This window comes from Oratosquilla oratoria, chromosome 12, assembly GCF_046742065.1.
Source record: "Oratosquilla oratoria isolate Oo_2021 chromosome 12, ASM4674206v1, whole genome shotgun sequence".
In the NCBI taxonomy this organism is placed as follows: domain Eukaryota; kingdom Metazoa; phylum Arthropoda; class Malacostraca; order Stomatopoda; family Squillidae; genus Oratosquilla; species Oratosquilla oratoria.
Genome location: NC_134788.1, coordinates 51099737 through 51119565, shown reverse-complemented (window position 1 = coordinate 51119565; position 19829 = coordinate 51099737). Strand labels below are relative to the sequence as shown.

At 39.7% G+C, this 19829-nt stretch overlaps 1 protein-coding gene across 2 annotated transcripts in view; it reads right to left on the bottom strand.

Moving 5' to 3' along the window:
* Positions 1-224: 224 nt before the first annotated feature.
* The window catches only part of LOC143031717 (uncharacterized), a 21628-nt gene continuing 2023 nt past the window's right edge, over positions 225-19829 (bottom strand). The window contains exon 2 of one of the 2 annotated variants that reach the window (XM_076195923.1): positions 225-1809. In XM_076195923.1, the coding sequence (XP_076052038.1) occupies positions 481-1605 (1125 nt within the window). In that variant the 5' untranslated portion in view covers positions 1606-1809 and the 3' untranslated portion in view covers positions 225-480. Of the gene's footprint in view, positions 1810-9133; positions 12201-19829 lie in introns of those variants that run through there. The other variant, XM_076195922.1, reaches the window with a different exon arrangement.

The window sequence follows — 19829 nt, the reverse complement described above, 5'->3', positions numbered from 1 at the left end:
AAGGAATGGAAATCTTAGATAAGAATGATTTATTGAAATGGGACAATGGAAAAACAAGAGGACACGAAAAGAAACTCAAAAAAGATCATTAAAGAAGAGATCTGAAAAAAATTGCTTCCCACCTAGAGCGATATGTACCTGGAACAAATTAGACAAAGAAACAGTGTGTGCAAACGCTATTCAAGATTTTAAGAAAAATCTTGATGCTGAAAGATACAAAGATGGATCACCACGAGCATAGCTCCCTTCCCGTATAATACAACTAATTAAATACAGGCACACAGCTTTCAGGGCACAATGTTCATTGCACACATCACAATGGAATTTTTTAATGAGATTCACTATATGACGGTTGAGAGACCTCTTTTGTGAGAAAGCTGAATCACACAGGTCACACTGGAAAGGCTTCTCTCCTGTGTGGGTCCCAATATGTTGTGTGAGAAAACCCTTTTATGAGAAAGCAGAATCTCAATGGTCACGTTAGAAAGGCTTCTCTCTTGTGTGGGTCCTCATATGCTGTGTGAGGTTACCCTTTTGTGCGAAAGCAGAATCACAAAGGTCACACTGGAAAGGCTTCTCTCCTGTGTGGGTCCTTATATGTTTTTTGAGATAACCCTTTTCTGAGAAAGCAGAGTCACAGATGTCACACTGGAAAGGCTTCTCTCCTGTGTGGGTTCTCATATGATTTGTGAGGTTACTCTTTTGTGGGAAAGCAGAATCACACAGGTCACACTGGAAAGGCTTCTCTCCCGTGTGGGTCCTTATATGTCTTTTGAGATAACTTTTTTGTGAAAAATTAGAATTGCATACATTACACTGGAAAGGCTTCTCTCCTGTGTGGGTCCTCATATGCGTTGTGAGGTGACCCTTTTCTGAGAAAGCAGTATCACACAGGTCACACTGGAAAGGCTTCTCTCCTGTGTGGGTTCTCATATGTACTGTGAGATGACCATTTCTTGAGAAAGAAGAACCACAAACGTCACACTGGAATGGTTTCAATCCTGTGTGAGTCGTCATATGTTTTCTGAGATAAACCTTTAGTGAGAAAGCGGAATGGCACTGGCCACATTGGAAAGGTTTCTCTCCCATGTGGGTCATCATATGCCCTGTGAGAGACGTCTTTTGTGAGAAAGTAGAATCGCACAGGTCACATTGGAAAGGCTTCTTCCCTGTGTGGGTCCTCATATGCCGTGTGAGGTGACCCTTTTGTGAGAAAGCTACATTGCAAAGGTCACACTGGAAAGGCTTTTCTCCTGTGTGGGTTCTCATATGCCGTCTGAGAATACTCTTTTGTGAGAAAGAACCACCACAAACATCACACTGAATTGGCTTCAATCCTGTGTGGGTCATCATATGTTTTGTAAGATAAGCCTTTAGTGAGAAAGCAGAATCGCACAGGCCACACTGGAAAGGCTTCTCTCCCGTGTGGGTCCCCATATGTCCTATGAGAGAAACCTTTTTTGAGAAAGTAGAATTGCACAGGTCACACTGGAAAGGCTTCTCTCCTGTGTGGGTCCTCATATGCCCTGTGAGAGAACTCTTTTGTGGGAAAGTTTTACTGCACAGGTCACATTGGAATGGCTTCTCCCCAGTGTCGGTCATCATATGGAGTTTGAGGTGAGTCTTTTGTGAGAAAGCAGAATCACACAATTCAGTGAAAAAGATTCTCTGTAGTGTAGCTCATCTCACACTATCTAAGATAACTCATGATATAGCTCTGCTGCAGATGTCCCGCTGGATAGTTATCATTGTATGACATGTATGTCTATCAATATTTCTTCCAAAGAAATGGTGATAGGCACCCTCATCCTGAAAAAAAAATGTAATTATAAGACTTATATCTAACTTTTTGAAAATCTGTAATACATGGTAATAGGATAGTGGATGTTTCACACTTAAGTCTCTATGTACCATAAAATAGGTAGAAACACTAACAGATATGGTGCTATGATATATTCTGCTTATTAGAAATGTGCTGAAAAAATGTTTATATATATATATATATATATATATATATATATATATATATATATATATATATATATATATATATATATATATATATATATATATATATATATATATATATATATATATATATATAATATATATATATATGATATACCTACTACAACAATATCAACTATCATGACATATTAATTGGTAAGTAGATATGCCTATGTGTCATATAATGGCCATTATTTGCACACCAGAAATTTTAGGAACATAGTACCCTAGGGACCAGTTCTATCCCACATATTCTTTAACCTATACAGATATACCCAAACCCCACACTTCAGAAATACAAAGTATTCGGTCAATAGCTGGTAAAAAAGAAAACCATCTAGTCACAATGGAGTGCAACTATAAACCTCTACAAATTCACTGAATTCCTTTAACTGTGCTCTTCTTTTCGTTGAGCTGATGAAGACTTTACACTTTGAGCACAATATTTTCAGCATCAATTTACAAATTAACTGTAGCAAATATTGTTGCATTATGCAAAATATGAGCCAGGAAGTTTGCAGCAGTAAGGTTCTTAAGCCATTTTTACTTTTTGATAACATTATTGTATTTTACATATCTTAAATCTGATTTATCAGCAATGTATGCAAACACTTTATTCACATCCCAACCTAACATCTCTAGTTTAGATAGCAGCTGTTTTTTATGGCCTCCGATGATTCATTGTCAAGTAACACATCGTGCATTCCCTTCTCAAAATGAAAGTATCTCGGTAGAAGTTTAGGTAAATATTTTTGTTAGCTCCAATCCAGTCCTTTCTCTAGTCACTTCTTGCTTTACATTGTGGACCCAGCACTCCACATAGCAGCTCAGCAATACTGCCACCTGGTGTCCATTCACTGAATCACACAAATGACAACAAATGAGCACTCCAACAATGCTCAGTCTTTTTTCTCTCCCTCTCTCTCTTTTTTTTTTTTTTTTCTAACCGAAGACAAAAATGAAGGTCAATTTATTGACACGGAATAATTCTTGTTCACTTCATGAATGAGCGTCTTCTTACCTACAGTATTTGTAAGCCAAGGAATCCTATTGACCTGAGAGGGCTGCTCACAAACATTGTGCTGAAAACCCCCCCTCTTAGTAGGGCAGTCGGCAAGTTGCTCCAAGGTTCCAACCCTAGAAACAGAGTTAATCTCTGACAATGTCCCTGGTAATCTATCCAAGATAGGAAGCTGTCTCAGTGCACTCAACAAGAGCCAAGGTCTCAGCAGACAATGTGGATTTCACCACTTGGCACAATTTCCTCTATTATAAATCAGGTATCTTCTTCCTTCCTCATCCTTGAGAAAAATCACAAATCCTCCCTGGGAACCACCATCAGATAGCTTCCCAAAAGGAGCATCTGAGAAGCACCCAATCATACAGTCCTCCACAACTGACAGCTTTATAAACAGCAAACAAAAATGGTCACCCATTATTCAGTTGACAATCTAATTGAGTCTCACAGCATCAGCCACTGTGACATTTATAGAATGACCACTCACTTCACACACATCAAAGGCAATATCTGGTCTTGTTTTTGTAGTTATCCAGCTCAGTTGACCAATCAAAGCACAGAATTCCTTCTTCTCATTGTCTGACAGCTCACTAGACTTAGCTGCTGATATGTGACATCTCAAACTCGGTGGTGTGAGCACACTGGCATTACTATACTGGCCAACTGTTATACCTTCAGCAGTAAAGTCCACTTCCAAACCTATGTATTTGAAGGTAGATGATGCTGTGCTCCCAATAAAGAACATCAATAACCTTCTCCTGGAACACCCCAGTACCCATCCAGAGAAAATCATCCACATATGATTCCATGAAGTTCACCACCATAATACCAAGAAAACAGGGATAAATTGAATGGATACCCCTCAGCTGACAGAGACAGTAGCTGACTCTTGACATGCAAGTGCCACACTCTTGCTGCATCATATAGACTGTACACAGTCTTTTTCTGTCTCCAAAATTGGCCACAGCAATATTCTGGGGGAGGACACAAATAAACCTCTTCCTCTATATAGTTGCCCTAAAGGTGAGCTGACTTCACATCCAGACTGTGACACTCAACCAAATACAGAAGCTATTGCCAGAGCCAATTGGAAGATTCTTTAGAACAAGCTGGGGAACCCTTCCTAAAGCTGAATGTGTCCTCTTCAAAACCCCTCGCAACAAGACGTTACTTGATTATACGGCTTCCATCTTTCACCTTTTCTACGATAACCCCCCCCACATGGATATAAATCCGTCTTCTGTCCTCCACCTCCTCATAATTTTTTTTTTTTTTTTTTTTTGCCAAATTTGCACTTCCAGCTCCTTTGCTTTTATCACTTATTCATTCGAGTAAAACTTCCAGTTCTGCAACTTCCAAATAAATCCATACACTCCACACTCCTATCAGAATCTTTTTGGAAGTTGAACCAATTTTTATATTTTCCTGTAGCTTTACCCCCTCTGCTCATGGTTCTTCCAGATATGTTCTTGCCCTGTTTTCGTCTCCTTATATAACCTTCACTGATGATGTCAATACTATTCATTTATGCAGAGTACCAGGTAGTCCTTACAAAAATGGCTCAGATATCGGGAATGTACTTCCCATATGTATATCTCCTCCCTCCCCTTTCACACCTCCACACAATCTATATAACATCACATGATTCTTAATATTATTGTAATAAAACTAATGCAATATAATTCAAATACATTTTTAATTTCTTAATACACTGCAAATAAAAGTCAACATAAAGTTCAACATAAGATACATACCATAGTTTCACACATGAAAGTTTGACCATTTTTGCAATACTAATGCAAGGTCGTGACAATGGCAGACATGCATTTTATCATACTCATATCAAGGCATGACACCTTCCCCCTTAAAAATGATATTTCGAGAGAATCAGCAAAGACATTTTTGTGGCCAGGCATGTGTTTTATTGCTGTTTGCAAAAATAAATTCCAAACAGATATACGAGTGCACAAATTTGCTTGTGTGCAAAATTTGCCTTCTTATCAATGTGCACACCCATTGCACTGACCAGTTAGGCAAACGTATGCTATTTTCAAGTGTGTATTATTACCTCCACCAAGGAAGTTATGTTTTTTACCAGCATTTGTTTAACAACATTTACAAAAAATGTTACCTTCAGATTTCGATTAAATTTTGTGGAAAGTTGAATCTTAGGCCAAGAAGCAAGTTACTGGGTTTTGAGGCAGATCTGGATATATATGCTGAAACAGGGTTTTTTCAAATTTGTAATTCTGATTGTATACAAATTTCATGGATTGTATACAAAGTGGCCACTGCTATCATTTGTAATGTGAGCAAAATTATATTTTGTGATCCTGATGTTGGTAGAGGTATGCCTTCTCTGACCGCCATCCAGTTTAATATTTTGTTATGTATATGAAATACTTTTCAAATTTGGCTTTTCCAAAAATAATAGGCATATATTTCAATTCCATATTTTTTTTTGTTTATTTTGTATTACACGAGTCCTTGGTGTGACAACAATGACAGAACTGACAAAAATATCTAATATGCCATTTATATTCATCTACATACATACATACATATACCAAGGCTTTTTCCCCCTTACTAGGGAGGTAGCCAAAAAGGAAAAGGCATAAAATCATTCCCACCCATTCCATTCCTGAAAACACCCCTCCACCTTCCCTCCCATCTTAGCACCTCCTAGATGACGGGTCATCCCTGCACCCTGTCCACTGCCCTGGGTCAGAAGCAGTGTCGCAAGACACAGCACATCCACAGCAAGGCTGCTTCATAAATCGGCGACCCCCCCCCCCATATAAAGGAGAAGACGGGGGAAAATCCCTTCGGGCTGTGTCAAAATTTTGCTCACACACACTACCTCACCCCCCAACCCCCCCGTCCATTCCACCTCATGCATCACAACATCTTCCATATACAACCATTCTCCATTCACCCCTGTCTTCTGTCCTCTCCCATCCTTCCTCAACAGACATTCCCCTCTTCCCCAAAGCCCCCTTCACCCCATCCATCCATCTCATCCTAGGACGTCCCCTCATGTTCACTCCCTCCACATCTGCCTTCCATACCTCCTTTACTAGTCTTTCTTCACTCATTCTTTCCATGTGTCCAAACCATCCCATATTTATCTGATTAGTACAAAATTAAGTAAAACAGATCAAATTAATGACCGATTACCTTTATTCATACTTTCTTATTTTGCAAATAGCTACAAATATACATAATAGAATAAGTCTATTACTAATTCTCAGCTTGTTGTATTCGAGCTTCTATCTCCTTATTTATTCTCTCTTTGGCATTCACCCACTCCTTATTCACACACATTATCTAAATTGATCGAATTTCTATATAATTTGTCATTTTTCACTCTCTTAAGCATATCCAAACAGCATTCCCCTAAACGGTTTCCAAGTTTATTATTTGATTCATTACACTAAGACCACACTCACAGTCTGCACTAGATGCAAGGAAGGTTCCTCCACTACCTATCTATCAACTTTGCCAAGTCACAGAACTATTCATTCTTATGAGCAAATACCAATGTTTGTATAAAATTTGATATAATTTTGGATATAATGTTTTCTTGCACAGGAAATTTGAAACCATTAACCTAATATTTTTGTAGAATGAAGAAAAAGGACACTGACATGTTCACTACAAAGTGAGAAATCACAATATGAAATACAGGAGATATCAAACACTGACCATTCTTATACCTCATCCTCTGGAAATATGTCCTGTAAATGGGTGCAGCAGTTTTCATTATTCTAACCAACCATTCACTAGTAGCTAGCAGTTCCTTTTCACCTCACACCCTTCATTCCCTTTGAATTTGACATCATGGTGCATCACTTCTCTGCACTTTTGTTATTTGAATTTTTTTATTTTTTTCAGGGGGGGGGGCTCAGCCTCACTCTGTTCAATGTGCTCGTCTCCAACATTCTGGAACTACCTCTACCCAATGGGTGCAAGGTTATCTCTTATGCAGATGACATTGCGCTCATAATTACTGGGAAACGGCGGTGCTTCAGCAGGGCCCAGCGCTGCTTAAGCAATGTGGCGACAAAAGGTTGCAGGTTAGGGTTAAAGATCTCCCCTACTAAATCGAAAGCCATGGCATTAGGACTCTGGAAAGAAGGGGAGCACCTCACCATCCAGGACCTTAGGCTGGACTGGGTTCACCAGTTTCAGTACCTGGGGGTCTGGATTGATGGGAGGCTCACCTTTCAGAAGGAACTAGCCTATCTCAAGGAGAGACTGAAGGCAAGAACCACAGTTATGAGAGCAATGACGGGGAAGGCACTTGGTGCCACGCATCAGGTCCTTCGCACATTCTATGTGCAAACAGTCCGCAGCTTGGTGGACTATGCTGCCCCAGCTCTCATAAATGTGGCGACTGCCAAGCTTGAAGACCTGGAGCCTTGCCAAAATGCCGCAGCAAGGATTATCCTAGGAGCTCCACCTTGGACCAAGACAGTTAACCTCCGGATGGAGGCTTCATTGCCTTCATTAACATCACGGGTCAGAAGGCTGGAGGTCGACTTTCTTGCCAAGATAGTCCAGAGCCACAGGATAACTGAGCTGAGTCAGAGCCTTGTGATAGCTCTGGGACGAGTGAGTAATCTTATCCACTCTAGTACCTGGCTATCTCAGGCGGCTAGACTCCTGGGCTCCTTCAGGCTCACCAGCGTTCTCCTTGAGAAGGGTAGGGACTCTCCACACCCAGAGTTCAAGTCCCCAGCACCATGGCTGTCAATACCTGCAACCTTCGTTGTCACAAAGCTTCCCAGTAAGAAGTTATGTGATCAGGAAAGAGTACGAGCGCAGGCCCTACAAGGCATCCGCGCACTGTCGGAACCTGGAATGGCGGTCTATTACATGGATGGCTCCATAGACCCCAACAGGCCCCGTAGTGCAGGGGCTGTTTTCGTGACGGATGGTTTGACCTTCGGCAGGAGAGTATCTGATCATGCGTCCACTCTCCAAGCTGAGGCCATAGCGGTCCAAGGAACACAAGAGCATGCTGTTGGAAACTCTGCTCTTCCGTCTGCGGCTGGAGGACCGTTGTTTCTGGCAGGTCAAGACCAACCCGACAGCAGGAGAAAAAAGATGTCAACATTGCCGCCACCCAGAAGCTACCCTTGACCACTACCTCAAGTATTGCCCCGCAACTGCTTTTCTGAGGAGGCCTCTGACATCTCAGGGTCTTGTGCTCCACGTATGCAGCCACTTAAGCCAATTCGAACTGCATCGGCTGGTGGAGTGTCGCCCCCTCCCCTTTAAATTTATATTTATTTCAATGTCACACACTTAATACATATGTACAGTATACACCGCTCATGTTAAGAAGGGTGCATTCACCGGGATGTGCATACGTATATCACATACATAAGCACATCTTGTGAATGTATGGGTGGGTGTGGTTAAACCCGCACATACTCATAATTCAAATCACCCTCCAAATGGGCTCACCCTCAAAGCCCGTGGGAATATTATTCCCAAATTTCACACACACATTTTTTTTTTTTTGTAAACTTAAATGGCTACAGATTAGATACAGGTCATGTCGTCCCTGTACACTATTTACCAAGCTTAGTTGTCTTTTTTCAACAGTACTCTTTGCTCACATTGTTATTCTTGAAGAGTAGGTCTTTGTAGTAAACGCGACTGATTTTCTTTTCTTTTCCAATAGAATTTGATACGTGAAAAAACAAACACTGGAATTGTATCAAGTATTCACAATTATCAGGCCATCAAGATTATCATATTTGAGGGGTGAAACTGATAACATGCTTCTTGATTTTTCACTTGACTGAACAAGTAATAGTGATGAATAACTGTCACCGTACAAATGATCTCAAAACTACATGTGAAATTATGAAATTGGGCTATTACATCTCAAAGGTCATTAACAGATTCTCAATATCACATCTTTCTTTTCTTTTGGATTGATTATGAAATTATACAATTAATTTCTTCAATTGAAAAAAATTAACCATCTTGAATACCTTGTGAGCACATATTTTTTCCCTTAGTGCATTGGCTGTAAAGCATATTTGCACTAATAAGACCAAAACTCGAGCACGCAGCAACACTATGGACACCCAGGACCAAAAATAATATAAAAAAAATTAGAAAGAATACAAAGAGTAACAACAAAACTGGCACCAACTCTTTCCAAAATGACATATGAACAAAGACTGTCCAAATTAGAATTACCAACTCTGGAACAAAGAAGGGAAAGAGGAGATCTACTATCTATAGAATTATGAAAGGAATGGAAATCTTAGATAAGAATGATTTATTGAAATTGGACAATGGAAAAACAAGAGGACACGAAAAGAAACTCAAAAAAGATCATTAAAGAAGAGATCTGAAAAAAATTGCTTCCCACCTAGAGCGATATGTACCTGGAACAAATTAGACAAAGAAACAGTGTGTGCAAACGCTATTCAAGATTTTAAGAAAAATCTTGATGCTGAAAGATACAAAGATGGATCACCACGAGCATAGCTCCCTTCCCGTATAATACAACTAATTAAATACAGGCACACAGCTTTCAGGGCACAATGTTCATTGCACACATCACAATGGAATTTTTTAATGAGATTCACTATATGACGGTTGAGAGACCTCTTTTGTGAGAAAGCTGAATCACACAGGTCACACTGGAAAGGCTTCTCTCCTGTGTGGGTCCCAATATGTTGTGTGAGAAAACCCTTTTATGAGAAAGCAGAATCTCAATGGTCACGTTAGAAAGGCTTCTCTCTTGTGTGGGTCCTCATATGCTGTGTGAGGTTACCCTTTTGTGCGAAAGCAGAATTACAAAGGTCACACTGGAAAGGCTTCTCTCCTGTGTGGGTCCTTATATGTTTTTTGAGATAACCCTTTTCTGAGAAAGCAGAGTCACAGATGTCACACTGGAAAGGCTTCTCTCCTGTGTGGGTTCTCATATGATTTGTGAGGTTACTCTTTTGTGGGAAAGCAGAATCACAAAGCTCACACTGGAAAGGCTTCTCTCCCGTGTGGGTCCTTATATGTCTTTTGAGATAACTTTTTTGTGAAAAATTAGAATTGCATACATTACACTGGAAAGGCTTCTCTCCTGTGTGGGTCCTCATATGCGTTGTGAGGTGACCCTTTTCTGAGAAAGCAGTATCACACAGGTCACACTGGAAAGGCTTCTCTCCTGTGTGGGTTCTCATATGTACTGTGAGATGACCATTTCTTGAGAAAGAAGAACCACAAACGTCACACTGGAATGGTTTCAATCCTGTGTGAGTCGTCATATGTTTTCTGAGATAAACCTTTAGTGAGAAAGCGGAATGGCACTGGCCACATTGGAAAGGTTTCTCTCCCATGTGGGTCATCATATGCCCTGTGAGAGACGTCTTTTGTGAGAAAGTAGAATCGCACAGGTCACATTGGAAAGGCTTCTTCCCTGTGTGGGTCCTCATATGCCGTGTGAGGTGACCCTTTTGTGAGAAAGCTACATTGCAAAGGTCACACTGGAAAGGCTTTTCTCCTGTGTGGGTTCTCATATGATGTCTGAGAAGACTCTTTTGTGAGAAAGAACCACCACAAACATCACACTGAATTGGCTTCAATCCTGTGTGGGTCATCATATGTTTTGTAAGATAAGCCTTTACTGAGAAAGCAGAATCGCACAGGCCACATTGGAAAGGCTTCTCTCCTGTGTGGGTCCCCATATGTCCTATGAGAGAAACCTTTTTTGAGAAAGTAGAATCGCACAGGTCACACTGGAAAGGCTTCTCTCCTGTGTGGGTCCTCATATGCATTGTGAGACTACCTTTTTGTGAGAAAGCAGAATCACACAGATCACACTGGAAAGGCTTTTCTCCTGTGTGGGTTCTCATATGCTGTTTGAGATGACCCTTTAATGAGAAAGAAGAACCACAAACGTCACACTGGAATGGTTTTAATCCTGTGTGAGTCGTCATATGGTTTGTGAGAGAACTCTTATTTGAAAAAGCGGAATCGCACAGGCCACATTGGAAAGGTTTCTCTCCTGTGTGGGTCCTCATATGCCCTGTGAGAGAACTCTTTTGTGGGAAAGTTTTACTGCACAGGTCACATTGGAATGGCTTCTCCCCAGTGTGGGTCATCATATGAAGTTTGAGGTGAGTCTTTTGTGAGAAAGCTGCATTGCACAGAGCACATTGGAAAGGCTTCTCTCCAGTATGGGTCCTCATATGCTTTGTGAGAGTACTCTTTTGTGAGAAAGTAGAATCGCACAGGTCACACATGAATGGCTTCTCTCCTGTGTGGGTCCTCATATGCGTTGTGAGAGACCCCTTTTGTAAGAAAGCTACATTGCAAAGGTCACACTGGAAAGGCTTTTCTCCTGTGTGGGTTCTCATATGCTGTCTGAGATGACTCTTTTGTGAGAAAGAACCACCACAAACGTCACACTGAATTGGCTTCAATCCTGTGTGGGTCATCATATGTTTTGTAAGATAAGCCTTTACTGAGAAAGCAGAATCGCACAGGCCACATCGAAAAGGCTTCTCTCCTGTGTGGGTCCCCATATGTCCTATGAGAGAAACCTTTTTTGAGAAAGTAGAATCGCACAGGTCACATTGGAAAGGCTTCTCTCCTGTGTGGGTTCTCATATGGTGTGTGAGGTGACCCTTTTGTGAGAAAGCAGTATCACACAGGTCACATTGGAAAGGCTTTTCTCCTGTGTGGGTTCTCATATGCTGTTTGAGATGACCCTTTAATGAGAAAGAAGAACCACAAACGTCACATTGGATTGGTTTCAATCCTGTGTGAGTCGTCATATGTTTTGTGAGAGAACTCATTTGTGAGAAAGCGGAATCGCGCAGGCCACATTGGAAAGTTTTCTCTCCTGTGTGGGTCATCATATGCCCTGTGAGAAAAAACTTTTGTGAGAAAATAGAATCACACAGGTCACATTGGAAAGGCTTCTCTCCTGTGTGCATTCTCATATGCTGTGTGAGGTGACCCTTTCATGAGAAAGCAGAATCACACAATTCACGGTGAAAAAGATTCTCTGTAGTGTAGGTCACCTCACAATATCTAAGATAACTCATGATATAGCTCTGCTGCAGATGTCCCGCTGGATACTTATCATTGTATGACATGTATATCTATCGATACTTCTTCCAAAGAAATGGTGATAGGCACCCTCATCCTGAAATAAAAATGTAATTATAAGACTGATATCTAACTTTTTTAAAATCTGTAATACATGGTAATAGAATAGTGGATGTTTCACACTTAAGTCTCTATGTACTGAAACACCCCCTTTGTACTTGCCATCACCTACCATAAAATAGGTAGAAACACTAACAGATATGGTGCTATGATATATTGAATCTTGCTTATTAGAAATGTGCTGAAAAAATGTATACATATATATGTATATATATATATATATATATATATATATATATATATATATATATATATATATATATATTATATCTCTCTCAGATATACCTACTACAACAATATCAACTATCATGACATATTATTTGGTAAATAGATATGCCTATGTATCATATAATGGCCATTATTTGCACACCAGAAATTTTTGGAACATAGTACCTTAGGGACCAGTTCTATCCCCCATATTCTTTAATCTATACAGGTATAACCAAACCCCACACTTCAGAAATACAAATCACTTTCTACACAGATAAGATAATTATATGCACACAGACAGCCATACCTCGACACATTCAACACCTGTTTCACCAGACTCAAAATAGCCTAAACCAAATCCACAGCCACACATATCACAAACTGGATAGCAGAACACAAATACATGTTATGCTTCTTTATCAACAAGACCCTCATACCACATACACCCAAGATTCTTGAAGTAACATTTGATATATTCATGTCATTCAAGAAACACATCACAAACATAAAATGCACAACTAGACTCAATGTGCTTAAATCACTGGCAAGTACAACATTTAGATGAAACAATCTACCAATACACTATATAAACAATATGTACACTCAGTGATGAACAACATCCTACAGACTATGCAGAACAAAACTCAAAAGACAATTACAAACTGCTCGTGACCTCAGCTCAGTCTGCTCGTGACCTCAGCTAGAGAGCTCATTTTTCTGCACAGACACCAGCTAGTGAATACCTGTGAAATTTATATCTCTGAATAGTGTTAAGTCATTGTGTTGTGTTTTTGTAATTGTAAACGTATAGCGCTATACAGTTACAGATATAAGATAAAGTGTAGTGTTCTATTTAAATTCAAAACAGTATTCTGTTACTGTACTCCAAAGGTAGGAGAAATAGTATAAGGTAAGCAGAGTAAACTTCATTTATTTAGTTTATTAGAGACCGCTTTTTTTTGTTGTTGATTTGTATTTTCTCTTTGCCGTTTGTATTGCTAAAGGAGGAGCGAAATGGCTTGTGAAGTTTACATGAATCTGGAGGTCCGTCTCAGGATGTGTGAGGAGGAAATTCGTCTTCTCAGGAGTGCACTCCGTGAGAAGAGTGAACCCTCCCCACAACCCAAAGAGCATTCCACTTCTTCCCCTTCTGTCACTGCCATGAGCGAGTGGCGCTCCTTGGGGTCCCGTTTGTCGAGCCTGCATTTGGTAGACGTGTGCCCTGTGGAGCAACTGCTGGCTATAGCCAATCGTTTTGCTCTACTGGAGGATGAAGTGGCTGAAAACCAGGAGTTCTTAGTGGTGGGGGACTCCATGGTGCGAGGCTATGACGATATCCTGCAGCGGAAGACTAAGCCACGTTGCAAGCTTGTATGTCAACTGGGCCATGGGATCACCGATTGTACCCAGTCCATCAAGGAGCAAGGACGGATGAATAAGGTTACGATTGTTCATACAGGAAGTAACGATGTAGGTAGGGTGAGATCAGAGGAACTTGTTCGGAATTACAAGGTCCTCCTTTCAGGAGATGAAGGAACGTGGGAGCCGTCATGTAGTCTGTGGGATCCTCCCAAGGATCTACGCAGGCTCATGTTGGAACAGTAGAGCCATAGGGATCAATGATAGGATATTGCAGTTGTGCACACAATTGGGATACCACTTTCTTGATCCTTGGTATCTCTTTTCTAGGCGCCATGACCTTTACGCTTCTAATGGGATCCACCGCAGAGGCAAAGATGTTCTTACAAACCTCATTGTGGGGGTTTGTAATGAACTAGCTCCTTTTTTGGGGTAGAAGCCCAAAGGGAAGGGGAAATAGAATGAACAGTACTTGGGAAAACAGTGTAGAGGCATTAATGTAGAACAATGTGCCAGTACAGGTAAACGTCGACTTACGATGGCATTAGGTTTCGATAGAGCCATCGTAAGACGATTTCATCGTAAGTCGATCCCCAATTTGTGTATCACTCTGTTCCGTGGTCACTGTACCTAGCTTACCTGTATATTAACCACCAGAGATACTGAATATAGCCTATTAAACATGTACAGTAGTTTATTTAATTATTTTTATCCTTTTTACCATATTCAAACACTATAATATGTATTTTCAGTACGGGACTTAAATCTCGCGGGCAGCAGCCAATGCCAGCCGTACGACGTGACGTAATAATACTCGCATCATAAAATATAGTCACCGCTTATATCGATCGTTCTCTCTTTCACCCGCGAATTTTGAAAACCACAGAGAATGGGATTTAGGGCACATTTGAGAGAATGTAAAAACACAGGGGCGACTACAATAAATATAATCAAGACGCCGATATGGCAGCGTCGCGAATCCACTTGCTCCTCATGACGCCTACGTGTGCGGCACCGTATGGAAGGGGTTAAATTATCATATCGTCGTCGTCGTCATCGTAAAGTCGAACAATCGTAAGTCGCGGCCATCGTAAGTCGACGTTTACCTGTATAGGACAAAATATAATTTTAGGATATAATGTCGGTAGAGGACAAAATGTTACATTAGGATGTAATGTCAAAGGACAAAATGTCACGATGGGATGTAATGACAGTGGAGGACAAAAGATCACGATGGGAAGTAATGATAGTGGAGGACAAAATATCATGATAGGATGTAATGATAATGGAGGAGAAAATATCACGGAAGGATATGATGTCAGTAGAGGACAAAATATAATTTTAGGAAGGGATACCGGACAGAATGTCAATGAAGGCCAAAATATCATGATGGGATGTAATGACAGTGGAAGACAAAAGATCACAATGGGATGTAATTATAGTGGAGGAAAAAATATCACGGTAGGATATAATGTCACTGGAAGACAAAATATCATTTCAGGAATGGATGCCGGACCTAATGTCAATGAACGACGGGAGGCCGGCGTGAATCACGGTGACGTAGGGGGACAAAGTGTACAAAAGAGATCGGATGACCGTGATCGACCAGATGTCCGTGATGGGGGAAATGTTAATTTTGATGGGAGAAATGTTAATGTGGCATTGAATGTCAATGAAGGACCAAATAATAACATAGAGCAAGGTATAAATAAAAAACAAAATGATAATGTAAGACATGATATTGAAACTCAAAATGTGTCAAAAAGAAATAATCACGAGTTTCTTAAAACTGTGTCCTTTAATGCTCGTAGTATTAGAAACAAATTTCAAGAAATACAGGCGTATGTCAAAAGTGAAAATCTTGATATGATAGGAATAACCAAGACATGGTTAAATGGTACAGAGTTCAAAGCTGAATTTAATATTGCGGGATTTAAACACTTTCATCAGGATAGAAACCACAAGAAAGGTGGGGGTGGTCTGTTGTACGTTAAAAACAATGTTCATGCTTGTGTTTTAGAGAAAGTGAAACAGGATGCACATGATAGTTTGTGGGTTGAGTTAACCCAAACAAATGGACAAAAAATGAATGTAGGTGTAATATATAGGCCAAAGACATTATCATTAGCAGACAACAAACTGTTATTTCAAGAACTGTCTAGTTTCTGCAACCGAGATTTATTGATAATGGGTGATTTCAATTTTACTGACATTGATTGGATGACCCTTGAACATGGCCATATAGGTAGTCGCTTGATTGATTTTCTTGGTGACAATTACTTCATTCAGCATATAAAAGAGCCCACAAGATATGGAAACTTACTCAATCTATTGATCAATAGCCGCAAAAGCATGGTAACTGATGTAGAAGTCGGTGAAACTGTTGCAAATAGCGATCACAACTTAGATTCAAACTCCTAAAAAAATTTAGAATAGATAGTTGTGTTTCTAAAATAACCCGATTTCAGTAAAGCTCAGTTTATAGGACTACGTCAGGAGCTTCAGCTTACAGATTGGGAGGCAAAATTGAAATTGGGAAGGGAGATGTGGATTTTTGTAAGTGCATATGGGCCTGGTAATGAGAAGGGTGTAGAAGAAAGGGAGGTATTTTGGATATATTTAAACTAGTGCATAGAGGGTTTAGGGAGAAATGTCAATGTAGTACAGAGTGGTTGGGAAGTGTGGAGTTCCAGGAAAAAGTTGTAGTGCAGAGTTGATGGTGGAGAGGGGTCTCAAAAGAAAGCTGATGATAGTAAATACATTATTTAGGAAGAAAGTTAAGCATAAGTACACATAGGAGAGGGTGGTGGATGGAAGGGTGGTAGATAGGGTTTTAATGGACTATAGTGGTAACTAGGAGGGTGGTAGGAAGTGTTTTGGATGTACATGTTCTAAGGGGAGAGAGAGAGGGATTATCAGCTTTTTTTTTTTTTTTTGTGGAACTTAAGTTGAGAGTGGAGGATAGATGGAGAAAGAGGAAAAAGACAAGGTAGGGAGGTACTTACAGTAAACTGCTTAAATGAGAAAGAAAAGGAGTACAAGAAGAAGCTGAGAGAGGAGTGGGAGGGAGTGAAAGATAGAGTAGAACTAGGAGTGGAGAAGGAATAGGAATGGTTCAAGGAGGAAGTCACAAATGTATATAAAGTATTCTCCAATATCCTTACGGTCGTAACTGGACCTGGAGAAGTCCAAATGGAACAACAAAGAATGAAGTAGACTTCATATTAGCAGACAAGAGCAAGAGCATTAGCAATGTTATGGTGATAAAGTCAACATAGGTAGTAGCCATGGAATGGTAGGTTGCATAGCTAAATTCAGTTTCAGAGCCAAGAGAAATAAACTAATTTTCAAAAAGAAAATCAGCCTTGCAAAGATTAAGGATAATAAGAAATATCAAATAGAAATTAAAAACAGATTCGAAGCTCTAAAAACTAATGAGGACACCATTGAATATATGAATTTGAATTTAGTTAATATCATTAGGGAATCAGTAGAGAAAGTAGGAAATACAAAAAGTAATAGAGACAACAAATACTCCAAAGCTACAAATGATCTAATTAAAAGAAGAAGGAGAGATGAAATAGAAAGAGTAGAATTAAACAAGCCTATCAACAAAAGGCAGAGATCAGAGAAAAGAAAGAGAAACATGGATGAAATAGAGGAAACTATTCAAAAAGGTAAAAGTATTAAAGGGACCGAGTGCAGACATGCTTTAGGAAGACAGCAAATAATTTGTTTGAAAGATAGGAATGGAGAAATCATTAAATGTAGAGACAGAATGGTAAAAAGAGTAGAAGAATTTTACCAAGAGCTTTATTTGTCGAAGACCACAGTTGAGTCAGTAAATTCATCTGTAGACATTAGTAGTGTACCAGAGATTACAAAGTAGAATTTGCTCTAAAAATATGAAATGAGGAAAAGTACCTGGGGAAGATGGCTCATCGATAAATCTATTGAAAGATGCAAGGAAAGAAGTTCATATTAGGATGGCTCAGTTGTACACCCAGTGCTTTCACCAACAGAGTGCTCCTGAATCGTGGAGCAATGCTATAGTGATTTTGCTTCATAAAAAAGGAGACCAGAAAGACCTTAGTAACTATCGACTAATCAGCTTGCTATCAAATGTATATATTCTCCAACATCCTTACAAATAGACTAAATCAAGTTTTATATAGAAACCAACCAAGAGAATAGGTAGGCTTTAGGAGCGGAGACTTGACTTTATACTATTTGCAGGCGATGAACCAACTAATTGAGAAAATGACAGAATACAATACACTAGATACGGGCGCATCCCGCTCGTGGCACCACCATCGCAGCCCGTTTAAATAAGTATGTCTCAGTTTGAATGCTTGTATCATTCAGCGCATGCACAGGGTATTCAAAATATCTCGTTGTGCAAGTGTATGCCCATTTCTTGAAATACAAAAAAAAAATTCACCGATTTAAACAGAAGTTTAGTTATCAACCTCAGCAAAAAAGTTTTCCAAGTAAAAATATTAAGGTAAAGCCTCAATAACAAATATTGTAAATTAAAGAACCATGTTTTTTAACCCATTTTCTCCCGGAAATGAGAAGCTTAAGATCGTTGGTTAATCAACATTTGAGCTTAATTGCAATACGTGTAGGCATATAGTCATGCGCGAAACCATGCCCAGCGCCTCTATCGCCATCTTTTGCGCCCTGTTGGATTTTGATTTTTGTTTGGCTTAGTTTGAATGCTTGGAGCGTTCAGCACATTCACAGGGTATTAGAATTATCTTGTTGTTAAACAATTGTATGCCCAGTTCTTCAAAACTTGACTAATTCTTACTGACTTCAACGCAATTTTTTATATTAGCCTTGGCAAATTAGTTTTCCAGTAAAAATCTAAAGGCAAGAAACTAAATTATATAATATTTAATGTAATAATGTTTATTAGCCTCTATTCTACCGGATATGAGCAACTTTGAAATTGTTGGTAATAGCGCAGCTGTGCAATCTAAGAATCTTGAAGCTTAGATGCCTACGCGACATATCGTTGCCATGGCAACGTGATAGGTGTTGGTAAGAATGGTGTAAGAGGAAAGTCCTGCATTGTTTTTGACATGCTCAGGAGATTTGTTGACCCATAAAACCTTCACATGCCAAGTTACATGTCAGTTGTGCCAGGGGTTTGGATTTTACCGATTATTTCTAAATTGACAACAGTTGCCATGGCAACATGATAGGTGTTAGTAAGAATGGTATAAGAAGAAGGTCCTGCAATGTTAATGACATGCTCAGGTGATTTGTTGGCCCATAAAACCTTCACATGCCAAGTTGCACGTCAGTTGTGCCAGGGGTTTGGATTTTATTATTTCTAAATTGACAACAGTTGCCATGGCAACATGATAGATGCTAGTAAGAACAGTATAAAAGGAAGGTCCTGCATTGTTTTTGACATGCTCAGGAGATTTGTTGACCCATAAAACCTTCACATGTCAAGTTGCATGTCAGTTGGGCCAGTGGTTTGGATTTTATTGATTATTTCTAAATTGACAACAGTTGCCATAGCAACATGATGGGTGTTAGTAAGCATGGTATAAGAAGAAGGTCCTGCAATGTTAATGACATGCTCAGGTGATTTGTTGACCCATAAAACCCTCACATGTCAAGTTGCATGTCAGTTGGGCCAGTGGTTTCGATTTTATTGATTATTACTAAATTAACAACAGTTGCCATGGCAACATGATAGATGTTAGTAAGAACAATATAAGAGGAAGGTCCTACATTGTTTTTGATATGCTCAGGTGATTTGTCGACCCATAAAACCTTCACATGCCAAGTTGCATGTCAGTTGTGCCAGGGGTTTGGATTTTATTATTTCTAAATTGACAATAGTTGTCATGGCAACATGATAGGTATAAGTAAGAACAGTATAAAAGGATGGTCCTGCATTGTTTTTGACATGCTCAGGAGATTTGTTGACCCATAAAACCTTCACATGTCAAGTTGCATGTTAGTTGTGCCAGTGGTTTGGATTTTATTATTTTTAAATTGACAACAGTTGCCATGG